Source organism: Lissotriton vulgaris, chromosome 3_1 (assembly GCF_964263255.1).
Source record: "Lissotriton vulgaris chromosome 3_1, aLisVul1.2, whole genome shotgun sequence".
NCBI lineage: Eukaryota > Metazoa > Chordata > Amphibia > Caudata > Salamandridae > Lissotriton > Lissotriton vulgaris.
In genome coordinates this window covers 1804574013-1804588179 of record NC_141689.1, presented here as the reverse complement: position 1 = coordinate 1804588179, position 14167 = coordinate 1804574013, and the positions used below count along the sequence as shown (strand labels likewise).

General features: G+C 50.5%; 1 protein-coding gene across 2 annotated transcripts in view; it reads right to left on the bottom strand.

Annotated features, from left to right (window-relative positions):
• SMARCA5 (SNF2 related chromatin remodeling ATPase 5) overlaps positions 1-14167 on the bottom strand; it is a 452210-nt gene that overhangs the window by 274500 nt on the left and 163543 nt on the right. For both annotated transcript variants that reach the window (XM_086962238.1, XM_086962239.1), the window contains exon 15: positions 9828-9976. In XM_086962238.1, coding sequence (XP_086818364.1) covers positions 9828-9976 — 149 coding nt within the window. The remainder of the gene's footprint in view (positions 1-9827; positions 9977-14167) is intronic.

Genomic DNA, 14167 nt, shown 5'->3' with positions numbered 1-14167 from the left:
TGTCTGTGGATCCATTGAAGGCCTACAGGAGGCACTGGTGGGGGCATGTGTGAGGCATTTATGAAGTACAACATTAGAGCCCCTTCATTATAAGTTGTCAAAACAACTATTAGTAACTGATATTAAGTGAAACCAGGATTTATCTGTGCATTTGGAGTGGGTTTTGGCCACGCACAGCGCAGAGAACTCCCAGCTGGTACCTTACCTGTAAAAGTATGCAGTCATGCCCAGTGGACTAAGGTGTAAGGCTTAACCTGTGGCCAGGGTAAATCAGTCAGCTATGTCTTCTAGGTTCTGAGCCCTGGACAAAGCTTAAAACCACCACAGGGTGCTCCACCTAGAGACATTTGAAAACCAGGGAATGGTGGCCCAGAGACAAAATTAAAAGCTTCTAGCCAGTCTGATTTTTCTATTTGAAAACTTGCTCACAACCCTAGACAAGATAATGCTCAAGTTCAAATAAGCTTTATTCGATTTTTAAATTAAAAATCATGAAAGCATCGACAATACAAAAATACTAACAAAAAATACCATAGAGGGGGGCGTGGCTAGCAGCCGAGCATGGCGGCCGCTTGAAGTGAGAGCTCCCGAGGGCACTGCAGCCTTTAATCTATCCGGCACAAAAATCCGCTAACTAGCGCACCTGAAGCGGCGGCGTTCGAGTCCCGGACTTCAGCGGTGTCACCGGTCCGACTTTGGAACAGATCAGAGCACCGGAGCCCGAGTTAAATCGAATGGCAAGTTGGGGCCTGTAGCCGGAAGAGCAACACCGGCCTCGCGTGACATCCGAGCCCCGGCGGAAGCGCGGCCGAGCCGGCCGGAAGGAGTGAACACACCCGGACGCCAGCCAGGCGGTCCCAAGCTAGCCTAACACTCCTGCAAACACCATCCGCAGGCGCGCGGACTGCCGCCACCACCAAACGGGACTGCAGCGACACACGGGTTGGTGCCCTGGCCGCACGAAACGGCGCCCTCATCCTGGAAAAACCCCCCGCCCCCCCCACGAAGTCCTAGCGGGCCGGGAACGCCTCGGCGGCCATCAGCGACCCCCGCACACCTGGGAGGCAACAGCGGACACTGCTACCGCTGCAGACTTAAGGTCCAGAACGCCGGTACCCCGGGGGGACGACGCCGCTCCGGCCACCTGCGCGGGAGCACAGAGAGGGTCTGCAGTTTACCGGACACACCTAACGACGCCAACGCAGGGGCAGTAACCCGGCGGCCTGTGGGGGTGGCGGCTGACAGAGCTCGGACCCCAAACCATCGGTGGTGGCCGTGCAGGGCGGAGAGACACTGCAAACGTGGGGTGAGGCCGCAGTAACCGCCCCAGCCCAGGAGAAAACCACCAGGGGCACCAAATCGGAACCGACAGGCAATTTCCACGCAAACGGCCACTGAGGCTCAGCGGTCAGCAGACAAGAACACACAGTCCACCACCCACCCACCGAACTGCTGTTCCCGACTCTAACGGTGCACTCCGACGCACGGCGAAGCCTCGACCTCGCAAATCTTAACACTATGGCGGGTAAAGGCCTCAGGAGTGGGTCTACACAGGCCAAACTGGACAAATTCGCCTACGGCCATCAGAGTCAACAGCAGACCACGGGGCGCCCATCCTCGGGACAAGCCCAGGAGGCAGAGAAAACTACCAAAATAACGCTGGAGGACATCATGAAAACACTCTCGGAGGTGAAAACCACGGTGGGCGCCATCTCCTCGGAAGTCTCCTTGCTGCGAGCTGACTTTCACAAAATGGCGGAGAGGGTGTCGCAGGTGGAAGTGGTCACTAAGTCACTGGTGGAAGACACTTCAGAGCTCCAAATGGCCATGGAAAGGATGCAGAAAGTGACCAAGCTCCTACACGACAAGCTGGACGACCAGGAAGGGCGTTCACGACGCAACAACGTACGTATCCTTGGGCTTCCAGAGACGGAGGGGAAAGGGGCAATGGACCTCTATATAGAAGACCTCATCAAAAGCAAACTCCAACCCAAAGGCCTATCTCACTTCTTCTCGGTGGAGAGGGCGCATAGGGTGCCGGGAGGCCCTCCCAGGACGGGGGCACCACCACGGCCAGTACTTGCCCGGCTCTTCAACTTCCGAGATAGAGACGCAATTTTACAGGCGGCAAGGAACTCACCGCCAGTGCAGATTCAAAATGCAACCCTAGCCTTTTTCCCGGATTATACGGCGGAAGTGGCCAGACGACGCAAATCCTTCACGGAGGTTAAGAAGGCGCTACGGGACAGAGAACTGCCATACTCCATGATGTTCCCTGCTAAACTGCGGATAGTGGCGGAGGGAAAGACTTGGTTCTTCGACACTCCAGAGGTAGCGCAGGAATGGCTGGAGGGCTGGAGACCTGCGGGACAGAGACACCGCTCACAGCGTGACCGACCGCGACATCGTCCTGAGAAATCGCCGCCCAGTCAGTCTTCCCAGCGGCCGCTACGGAGAGGCGAAGAGGAAATAGAATCAGACCTTGAGAGAGACCCCTTGGACTCTGGGCAATCGGCTCCGGTATGACACTGTACTACTTTGCCTTCGAGACTGTATGGGCCGCGGATGCCGTGGCTCGGACAAAGCTGAGTAGGGTGGGCACAGGCAGTGCCCGAAGGGGACTCACCAACCCCACAAGCAAGTAAGATGTATGGGGGAGGGCGAAAGCACTCTGCACAGTTGGGGAAGCGGGCGGGGAAGTGTCCGTGGAGCAGGGTAGCAGGGAGGGGGGACGGGATTGAAGTTTTCAAGTTGAAATGTTTAATTTTGTTTGTTGTCATCGCTCACCACCTACAATGTGCTATTACCTCGACATCAGTATGTCTCCTACACAGCACGACACACACCGGCACATGGGCTACGCCACAGCACACGTCGTGTGCAACACTCCCTCATCTCCTTAATGGCCAGGCCACTTAATCCCACGCCCGCCGGAGGCTCCTCCACGGCCGGAAGGGTTCCCCCACTTCGCATACTGACATGGAATGTCCGGGGCCTGGGGGACAAAATTAAGAGAGGCTTGGTCCTACAGGCCATAAAACGACAAAACCCAGATATCATACTCCTACAGGAAACACACCTCACAGGGTCCACCTGCAAAGCCCTAGACAGGAGAGGCTACACGATGGCTGTGCATGCAGACTTCACATCTGGCTCCAGGGGAACGGGCATACTGATGAGAAAGTCATCCCCCTTTATAGTAACACGCCGGGTGGAGGATGACCAGGGTCGCTTTGCCGCGGTTCATGGGCAGTGGGAGGGCAGAGCTCTAAATGTGGTATCAGTATATATTCCCCCAGCCCTACACTCTGTGGCCCTTCCGGCACTGGGCAAATTCCTTCTTGATCTCCCTGATGGCGCAACAATTGTTGGGGGGGACTTCAATGCAGTCATGGACCCGATAGTGGACACCTTTCCCTCCAGAACCCGGCCACGCGGTACGGCACCACTGTCGGACTTTGCGGAAGCCCTGGGCCTTGTGGATCTCTGGCGACAACTGAACGCCGAGACCACTACATACACCTATTATTCAGCGGTACACAATAGCCTTTCTCGCATAGACTACTTCATGGCACTGGGACTGGGTCTGGACATGGTGGACAGGGTGGACACACTACCCAGGGGAATCTCAGATCATTCTCCGATTGTCCTAACACTCACCACTGGGGGTACACGAAAGGCCCGAATTTACCCTATCTACCCCAACTTTCTGAAAATCCCCAAGATTCGGAAAAGGCTTCAACAGGTAACCACACAGTACTTTGCTGAAAACACGGGCACAGTGGAATCACCATCAACCCTGTGGGAGGCGTACAAAACAGTCCTCAGGGGGGCGGCCATTGCAGCAATTACGGGGCACAAACGAGACTCACGAAAGGACCTCACAGACCTGGAGCTGGCACTCGACGTGGCCAACCATGCACATATGTCGGGCCCATCCCCATCCACGACGCACACCCTCATGATTAGGCAACAACAACACTTAGCGCACCTCAAAACGACCGAAAAGGGTTATATCGCGAACACTAGACATAGAATTTACGACGTAGGCGACAAAGCGGGCCGTATGCTTGCGTGGCTGGACAGGAGAGGGACTGGGACTAGAGGCATTCAGAGGCTCAACACAGAGGAGGGGCGAACACTAGTACACCCAGAAGAAATAGTTTGCGAACTAGCACGACACTTTCGGGCAGTGTACACACCAGAACGGAGAGTCACTAAACAAATGGCAACGGCAACACTCACAGACATTACCATCCCCAGCATTACTCAGGAAGATAGGGACACCCTAGAACTGGACCCAACGGGAGAGGAAATCCAGCTGGCGATCCAGGCGTTGCAGTCCGGGAAAGCTCTGGGCCCTAACGGGATACCGGTGGAGTGGTACAAGTCCATGGCTCCAGACCTCAGTACCCCATTGCTGGCCATGTTCTTGGAAAGCAGGGACAAGCTAGAACTACCGCTAGATCAACGCACGGCCACGATCGTAGCGATACCCAAACCAGGGAAACCCCCGACAGAATGCAACGCATACCGCCCGATATCGCTGCTGAACATCGAAGCCAAGATACTGGCTAAACTGCTGGCTACCCGCATGCTACCCCACCTCAGTACCCTGATCCACCCTGACCAGTCGGGCTTTATGCCCCACCGGAGCACTGCGATGAATCTTAGAAGGGTCCATGGAGTACTAGCCAGGGCGCACCTCCTTGCGGAGCAGGCGGTGATTCTTTCTCTCGACGCCAAAATGGCATTCGATCTGGTGGAGTGGGAGTATCTCTTCGTGGTACTGGAACGTATGGGGTTTGGGCCGAAATTCATACAATGGATAAGGTTACTTTATGCGAAACCCGTGGCACAGGTGGTGGCCAACGGCCACATATCACCGAGCTTCCCACTGAGCAGGGGGACTAGACAGGGCTGCCCCCTGTCCCCCCTGCTCTTTGCACTGGTGCTTGAGCCTCTAGCCATTCAGATCAGAACCACGTCACTGTTCGCAGGCATCACGTGGGAGGAGGGATGGGAGGACAAAGTCTCGCTATATGCAGACGACATGCTTATCTACATGTCCGCACCTGACACAGGCATCCCAGCCCTGCTTGACCTTTGTGACACGCATGGGCGCGCATCGGGATACACTCTCAACTGGTCGAAATCCACAATATTCACGTTGAAGGGCCCGGCTCCGACATTGCAGGCGAGCTGTCCATTGCTGACGACATCGGCCTCTTTCAAATACCTAGGAATTGTCATAACACGTGGGGAAGCGGAGTTTTTTGTCAACAACCTGAAGCCACCCATAGATCGCCTGCGAGCCGATGTTAAATATTGGGCAACCCTGCCCCTGACCCTACTGGGCAGAGCGGCTCTCTACAAGATGATGGCCCTCCCACGACTCCTCTATGTCCTCGAAAATACTCCGCATTTGGTACCACCGCGATACTTTAAACAGATCGTGGCGCTGGTCACGGTCTTGCTATGGAATGCTGGCCCGGCGCGTATAGCATACGACAAACTAGTGAAAAGCTGGTACGAAGGAGGCATAGCGCTCCCCAACATCCAGCTGTATTACTGGGCAGCCCAGCTCAAAATTGTAAACTACTGGATCCACGCCCCAAGAAACGACCCGGCCTATCGGGCGGACTGGTCCCAACTTGGGACGGAAGGTATGCTGTCCGTACTCTATAACAAATCACAACTAAAAACACTGGTTGGCCCGACCAAACATACGGCGACATTGTGGCACGTGGCACAGGCCCGTCTGGGTTGGACAGGTCGGATCACTAAAATGACGCCCATATGGGACACAAAGGCATTGGGAAACCTGAGAGGCTGTAAAGGGTTTGAGCGATGGGACTCCATAGGAATATCTACAGTAGGAGACCTGTGGGATACTGACTCAGTGCTACCATTCACGCACCTACAACACCAATACAGTCTAGGACCCACAGAGACGTTTAGATATGTCCAAGTTAGACACGCATTACTGCAAGCGATCCCTGCAGGCACCACCCTGCCGGATTCCTCCCCGCTGGAGGATAGACTACTGACAGAATACATGCTCCAGAGCGCCACCTCCCTTACCTATAAAAAACTGCTAAACAATCTCCAAGACCCGACACTAAAACTTAAAGAAAAATGGGAAAGGGAGCTAGGTGGAACTGACGAATTCGAATGGAATGAAGCGCTGGCCTCCCCGAGGGAGGTTGGGATCTCGAGTAAGCTCAGGCTAGTGCAACTTAAAATCCTACACCGCGTCTACTACACCAGGCCGCTGCTGCACAAAATTGGGAGGGCACTACACCCCTTTTGTTTGAGAGGATGCGGGGAAGAAGGGACACTGATACACACCCTATGGGAATGCCCGCACATTTGTGAATTCTGGAGGCAGGTACTCCGCTCAATCTCCCAGGCCCTTAAACTGTCCATATTACCGGAACCACGTAAATGCCTTCTGAACATCTGGGACCCCAATGATCTGGGTAGGTACGAACTGATCTGGGCATCGTTGGCTATGTCAGTGGCTAAACGGGACATAGCGCAGAAGTGGGGGGCGCCAGAAATACCCACCGCTAGTAGGTGGGCCAAAAACATGGACATTCTCATGGTGACGGAAAGAGCTGTATATGTGCTCCGAGCAGCGCCCCGGAAATGGAACAAAGTCTGGGCGGCGTGGAACAAGTACAGAGGAGACATCTGTGAACCCTTGCCGGAGGGGGAAGACTCAGATTCGGAGGGGGAGGAGGAGTAACTGAACGGTCACGGGATGCAGCCTTGTGAACAGGACAATGCTACTGTAGTGGCGCTGGCCCGGCCACACGCCACAGTGCGTGGAGAGGCACTGACTGCTGTACCACGTGGGTGGGTGTGAAACAAAAAAGGTTGCGATGACACAAGGTTAAGGGGGGTAAGTTGGGAAGTTTGCTCGCACTGTTCAATGAAAAAAGACTTCGCCATCACTGACACGGGAGGGAGGGGTTATCAGGGAACTCAATCATGCACGGTGTAACTCACAAATGATGTATGTAATGTACCTGAGCAATACAGGCAACGCAGTTCATGTTACGGAAAATCGCTCGTCACATATAGAAATGTTAAATTGAAATGCTATATGGGGATCGCCCAATGGAATGTATGTAACTGATAATCCACTATTCCTTCCTTCAATAAAGTTTAAAAAAAAAAAAAAAAAAAAAAAAAAAAAATACCATAGACATTTCATTTCATAGACACGATATTTCATAGACACAATAAAAAACCATCATTCAACAATTATTGTGCAAAATTCAGTTACCATTAAAAAATTTAAGAGTTTGTCCTATGTAATGTGAGGGGAGCTCGGGTAAAAATCATATAAAATCCCAAATGCGAATTGTGCCTTGTCTTTCACTTTCATTGGGGGTACAAACTCGTAAAAAGGGGGCAACATTGGTGTTTTTAAATTTAATAAGTACCAGATCCCCAGCAATGCATTTGGGCAGCGTCCCTAACCATCCCACCCTCCTGACACTCAAGATACCCCCGTCTAGCCCCGGCGGCAACGGTCTATTCTTTTTTAGCCAATAGATGGCCTTATTTAGCAAATCCTGCTGGGATTCGCGTGTTCCCTGGGTGAGGGCAGGGACCCCAGAGAGGACAGATACATACGGGGCGGCCTCAGGGGGCAGGTTGATATGTGGCATTCTTGCCAAGGCAGATCTAGCCACTGTATGGGTTTTTGGTGCAGGTTTGACAAATACTTTGGGGCCTATTTGAATAGGTGTGCGTGATGGCTGTATTTGGATGGCCCCATTGCCAGATTTATACGTTTCGGGGGTGGTGATAGGGTTAGGACAGACGCATGTGGCCATAATAGTAGCTGGAGGCGGGAGCTTTCTTATTACTGACTCAATATTGGTCAGCCTTTCCCCTAAATCATTCATTTTTGTGACCAAGGGAGAGATGGTAGCAACCAGCAGTTGCTCTATTTTGGCCAATAAAGTCGTGTTGAGAGACAAAAGGGGGTCCTCTGGTTTGTCCGCGGCCGGGTCCTCAATGAATGCTATTGGATTAGCAAGTGATGGTATGTTTGTATTGTTTCCAAAGTTAGTTTCGATGTCATGCTTCCATCTATTGTAGGAACCCAGGGGCGCGGCATTTACTTGGCTATGAGCTTTATCATCGGGGCCAGTTGCCTTAAGACAAAAAGAATCCACAGTTGGGGAGGTTATAAGATCAGGGGCGTACTTAGTACCGCACAGGGCGTTGAGGTCCTCCCATATGGACATCGTGTTTGTAATAGTTTAGAGAAATGCCAAACAAAATAACGAAAAATTATTAAAGCACGATACCTCCCTCTGTGATGGAACCAAGTGGGGTGGCCCGTCCCGGCCTCCTCAGGCCTCGGAGGGCCACAGAGGGCCCGCCCTTTGCCCAGGCTTCGCCCCAGGCTATATCCCGCGCGCGTCCCGCGTCGCGAGATGTGGATCGCGATTTATTCACTGCAGGCGGGGGGCGGAGCGCCGAGGGAAGAGGCAGCAGCTGTGAAGCAAAGAGCCTGCTGGACCTCGCAGTCCCTCGGCGCCTGGTGCAAATCAAGTCCTTTTCCCCACAACAGCAGAGCCCACACAGAGTGACAAGCGCTATCAGAGCGCAGGCGGAGCACAGGAATCCCACGTCGTTCTCCCAGGGACAGCAGCAGACCGTGAGCGGCACAAGATAATGCTATTAACAATTGATTTAGAAGAAAAAAACGAATGGAACTATGCTGAGCCAGACAACTTTTATTGAAAGTTTGATCTGAATCCAGTGACTTCTACTGTTCTTGAGCACAATTCCTTCACAAATGAAAAAGAAATGCATTTTTAACGTCATCCTACAATAAACTCACTAACTGTATACAAAATTACAGAAGCCAACATGCATAGACATATAATTTGATAAGAATGTCATGCAAGTTAACTCAATAGGGCCAAATTGGTTCACATGGCTCTTACTGTAATCTATAATTCAGCCATAACTAGAGTTAATAGCATGAAACCACTCATTTATTTAGACCTATATATAGAGACAGTTTAAGTTGTTCACAATACAAAATTTTAACATGGGGAATCGTCACTGAAAAGGCCCACTGAATAGGCTCTTCCAAGGTGCGGAGCTCAAAACTCTTCCCAGGAGCACAGTTGTGGGTGGAAAAACACAAATTTAAAGGCACCACTATATTTTAATCCGAAAAGAATCCAATCAATCTGTAAAACAGACACTCGAGGAGAACACAATTTAAAATAAAGCACATGCATAATCATCTGGCTAGGCAAGTACATAACAGGTTGACAATAATAAAATGTACATAAACTATACAAACAGGTTGACCCCCAGAAGCGAGGCCCCTTGATTATCTTTAGAGTAAATTCAGGGAGGAGTGGATTGCAAATGTAAGGAATGATCTCAGTGGGTCTACTCCCAAAATGTCAGCCACCAACAGTGACATTTCAGAAACGGGCTATAGTAGTCATATCACCATGACTAGTATTCATGCAATAGTTCAGACATCAACACTGAAAGATTAAACGGGTCTATTAAAAAAAAAAAAAAACACTTGGGACAAGAACAAAAAAGGAGAAGCCACTGAACAGGAGCAGGGTGCTGGATTGGACCAAAAAGTAAATCAAATGCAACGGGTAGACCCAAAACCCACTCTAGTTAAAATATGGCTTGCACGACTGTCTGTGACAGACCTGTTTGTTAAAACTGCAAAAAGGTACTCACAAGCTGAAAATCTCTTTATAAAAGACAACCAGTGGGGGGGGGGGGTTTAGGGTTATTAACAATTCAAAGACTAACTTTACCTTCTTTGCTCCCCGTTCTAGGATGGCATTGATATCTTCGTCTGTGATTTCACTGTCCTTTGAAGCAAACACATGTGTTGCACCGTGTCTAATCATTTGAAGCATTTCATCCTTGCCCAATTTATTCAGGTTCTGATCCACTAGTCTTCCTGTAATTAGGACAGATAAAAAAAAGCGCTCATTTCAACACCATAGACACTAAATTACTTGCAAGCAAGCCTAGCTATTCATCATGTGAATCTTCAATGACTAGCCCCCACAAATGTGGGTTCCCAGAAAAGTTTACACCAATTATCAATATATGTAACCAGTATCAAGGTATAACAAACTTTGGTTAAACACAGGCCGAGGGGTGCACAATCCTTATCCTACAGCACTGTAGCTTTTACATGTCCTTTATAAGTTATTCTAACAAGAGTCCTGTATCGACAAAATGGGATAAATCTGTCAGCATTTGAAATGTTAAATACGTTAATGTGAGAAAATAAAAAGTTAACTAACAGCAGTTTTAGTGAAAAATTTCAAACATACGCTCAGGCAGGCCCATTAGGCATTTTTGGTTCCCTTGCTTACTCACATACTGGCCTTAATTTAAGAACAAGCATTGGCAATGCCAATAAGTCTGGCCAATGAATACACTGTCTTCCATCTGTGCTACTACCAGAGAAAAACGCCACAAATTATCTAGTTATCTAAGGAATTAAAAGCATTCCAATATCATGGATTTGCCCCTTGACGTTAAAGTGCAGGCAGGTGGATAAATAAACAAAATGATCACAGCTGTTTGGAGAGCGCACAACGTTTTCTGTGCGGCACAACTTCTGCCCAATCAAAACATGTACTCCACACCTCCAACATGTGGGAGGGGCCAAAGCTCCTCTTCTGGTGGTCCTCACATAATGGTTAGGCAATAGCTCTGTTGTCAAGCCAGAGTACAGCAACCATTGGCAAAGCAAATAGGGCGCCGGGAGTAGAGCGCGTCAGGGCGCCGGGAGTAGAGCGCGTCAGGGCGCCGGGAGTAGAGCGCGTCAGGGCGCCGGGAGTAGAGCGCGTCAGGGCGCCGGGAGTAGAGCGCTTCAGGGAGAGTAGAGCGCGTCAGGGCGCCGGGAGTAGAGCGCTTCAGGGAGCCGGGAGTAGAGCGCATCAGGGAGCCGGGAGTAGAGCGCGTCAATTTAGAGGGAGCAGTGCGGCAGAGTGGGAGTAGTTCAGCAGCTTAAAGAGTTTTCTGGATTTACATGCCCCACACAGATGAGAAAAGGAAACGGGTGGGAGTAAAGATCACGTAAAATAAGATTTACGAAGAGAAAAAAAAAAAGATGGCTACCATGCACAGGAAATTTCGTGGCATCGTCTGATGTCACAAAGGATGGGCCTGCCACCAAATTGTGATTGATGACACCCACAAAAAAAAAGCAATCAGACAATTCCAGACCCAACAACTAGATTGCAGAATAATGCACAGTACGTGAGTCCAGAAAACTCTTGAAGCTGCAAAACTACTTCTACTGGTAAGTAACCATTTTGTAACTTGTAGTCCTGGTTCTGCATCATAGAAATGTTCTTTAAAGTCAAACATTAAAATGATTCCCTGCCGCTTATAGGGACCCTGGAGAATTAAAAATAAATCTATTTGTCTATGGAACTATAAACACAGGGCATCAATTTCCATAGGACGAGCAGCACCCTCTGGGAGCCTATCAAAAGCATAATTTAGCCTGTGTACAGACTGTTAAATTTCAAAGAACAAGTATCAAGCCTGTTGTAGCCTGAGCGGTGCAAAAACAAAAAGCCTGTCTACAGTATAGGGCAAAAAGAAGCCAGATAGGCCTATAATGGAATCTGTCAAAAGGTATCCCGTTTCATGAACTCCCCTGCCCATAACACATTGTACAGAAAGTCGCCTCTCAGACCCACTTTATTTTTTTGCAGCTGCGAAAAATAGGTTTCCAATGCACAACCATCCAGGCAAGCAGGATGGTCATTTATTACTTGAATTAAGGTTTGTACAATGCAGAAGCAGGACTACAAGTAATCTTTTATTCTTCAATGATGGTCCTAAACAGACTGGAGTAGCAGACAATTAGTCTCATTCAAAGCTATTGGGCAAAAGAAAGACTACACGTAAATATAGGAAAACCCCAACAGCAAATATTTACTATTTAGCAACAGGGTGTCCTGGTCAACAGTCGTTTAATGTCGGAATCTAGACCGTGTCTTGTGAATTTATGTACCGATTTCCAAATTGGTTTTAATGGTACATTTCTCGGGCAGGCTGAAGAGTGTTTTTCCTGTGGTAGAATGAGCCCGGGGCTTTCCTAGAATATTTAGCTATTTGATAAAATGATGTAAGCTACTATGCATCTGGCAATAGACTTTCCCTTTTTGACATTGTCACCCCCAATTTTTGCCTGGTATCTGATGCAATTTTGGCATAAGTGCACCGGGTTCGTACTAACCAGTTCCCCAGAGCCAGATCTTTCCCAAAATCTGAACAATAGTTCCCCCAATAGGCAAACCTTTACCCCGGAGGTGGGTCTGGGAACAGGAATACACCAGAAAGTCACGGAGCACAGAACGGCCAAAGAAGCAGTCTCTCCGGACGTCAAGGCAGTAGTGCTTTGTATACGAGCGCAGCGAGGCCTTCGTAGCTGCCTGACAAATGTCCTGTAAGGGTACACCGCGTTCCACGGCAGTAGTGGCTGCAGTTGCCTTGGTCGAATGGACACGCAGCCGCACAAGAGGCTCCTTCTTGGCCAAGGAGTAACATGCTTTGATGCACAGAACGACCGACTGGGAGATGGTCCGTTTGTGCACAGCCCGACCTTTTTTGGCACCCATGCAGCCAACAGAGCTGATCATCCACCAGGAACTGCTGCGTACGCTGCAGATAGAAAGCAAGCACACATTTTTGGTCCAGATGGTGGAGCCTCTCCTCTTCCCGGGAAGGAGGCGGAAAGAAGGTGGGCAAAGTGATGGACTGCCCGATGTGAAAGGGCGTGACCACCTTTGGCGAGAAAGAAGGACGGGTCCTCAAAACCACCTTGCCCGGGTGAACATACAGGAAAGGAGGTTTGGAAGAAAGAGCCTGGAGCTCACTCACTCTTCTGGCAGAGGTGATAGCCACCAGGAAAGCCGTTTTCACAGTGAGAAGACGTAAGGGAACAGTTATGAAGGAACTCAAAAGGAGCACACATCAGAAAAGTCAAGACAAGATTCAAGTCCCACTGAGGTATTATGAAGGGCACAGGTGGGAACAGAAGCGTAATGCCCTTAAGGAAACAGTCAACAACCAGGGACTTAAAAAGGGAAGGCTGATCTGGAAGCCGCAGAAAGGCGGAGATGGCAGAAAGATAACCTTGGATAGTGCCCACCACAGAGCCCTGCTGGGCCAAAGAGAAGGAACAGAAGAGCCCCAGAAAGAGGGTAAGAAAGGGATCCACAGCCTTCGCTGTGCACCATGCCACAAACTTGTTCCACCTGCAGGCGTACACCGTCTTGGTAGAAGGACGCCTGGCAGCCAGAATGAGATCACAGACTTCAGAAGGAAGATCAAAAGGTGTCAACTGCCGCCGCTCAATATCCAAGCATGGAGGTGAAGACAGGACAGGTTCAGGTGAAGGACTGTCCCCTGCTGCGGCGACAGAAGATCCTCCCGAAGAGGCAACTGGTCGGGGGAATCGATGCTCATACTGAGTAGCTCAGGATACCATACTCTTCGAGCCCAGTCCGGAGTTACAAGAATGACTTGGGCCCAGTCGCGCCCGATCTTCTGCAGCACTCTGGGCAGAAGTGGTATAGGCGGAAAGGCGTACAATAGACCTCAGCCCCACTCGCGCCGAAAACGTCTCTGAGCGAGTGCCGCCTTAGAAATTCCAACGTGCAGAACTGATGACATTGCGCGTTCTCATCGGTGGCGAAAAATCTAACCAAGGCTCTCCCCACTGCCGAAGACCTTGCGCCACACCTGAGTTCAGACGCCATTAGTGATCCATCATGCACCAGCGGCAGAGTTCGTCCGCCCTGGCGAACAGGGAACCTGCCAGGTGTTGAACCACCAGGGAAATGCCCTGATGTTCCAGCCATGTCCAGAAGCGGAGAGCCTCCAGACATAGGGTCCAAGACCCCACCACTGGAACGGTTGTGCAGCATCCTATGAGATCTGGACGCGATCGGACAGGTTGCCCTGATGCTGTGACCACTGGAAATTAAGGTCCCACTGCAGAGCCCGCATAGACCCAGAAGCCGGAGGGTCATCCTGACTGAAATCCGGGATAGAGGCTGAAAGAACGGAATCAGAGCCGGAATATCTCAGACACGCTGTTCGGGAGGATAAACCCGAA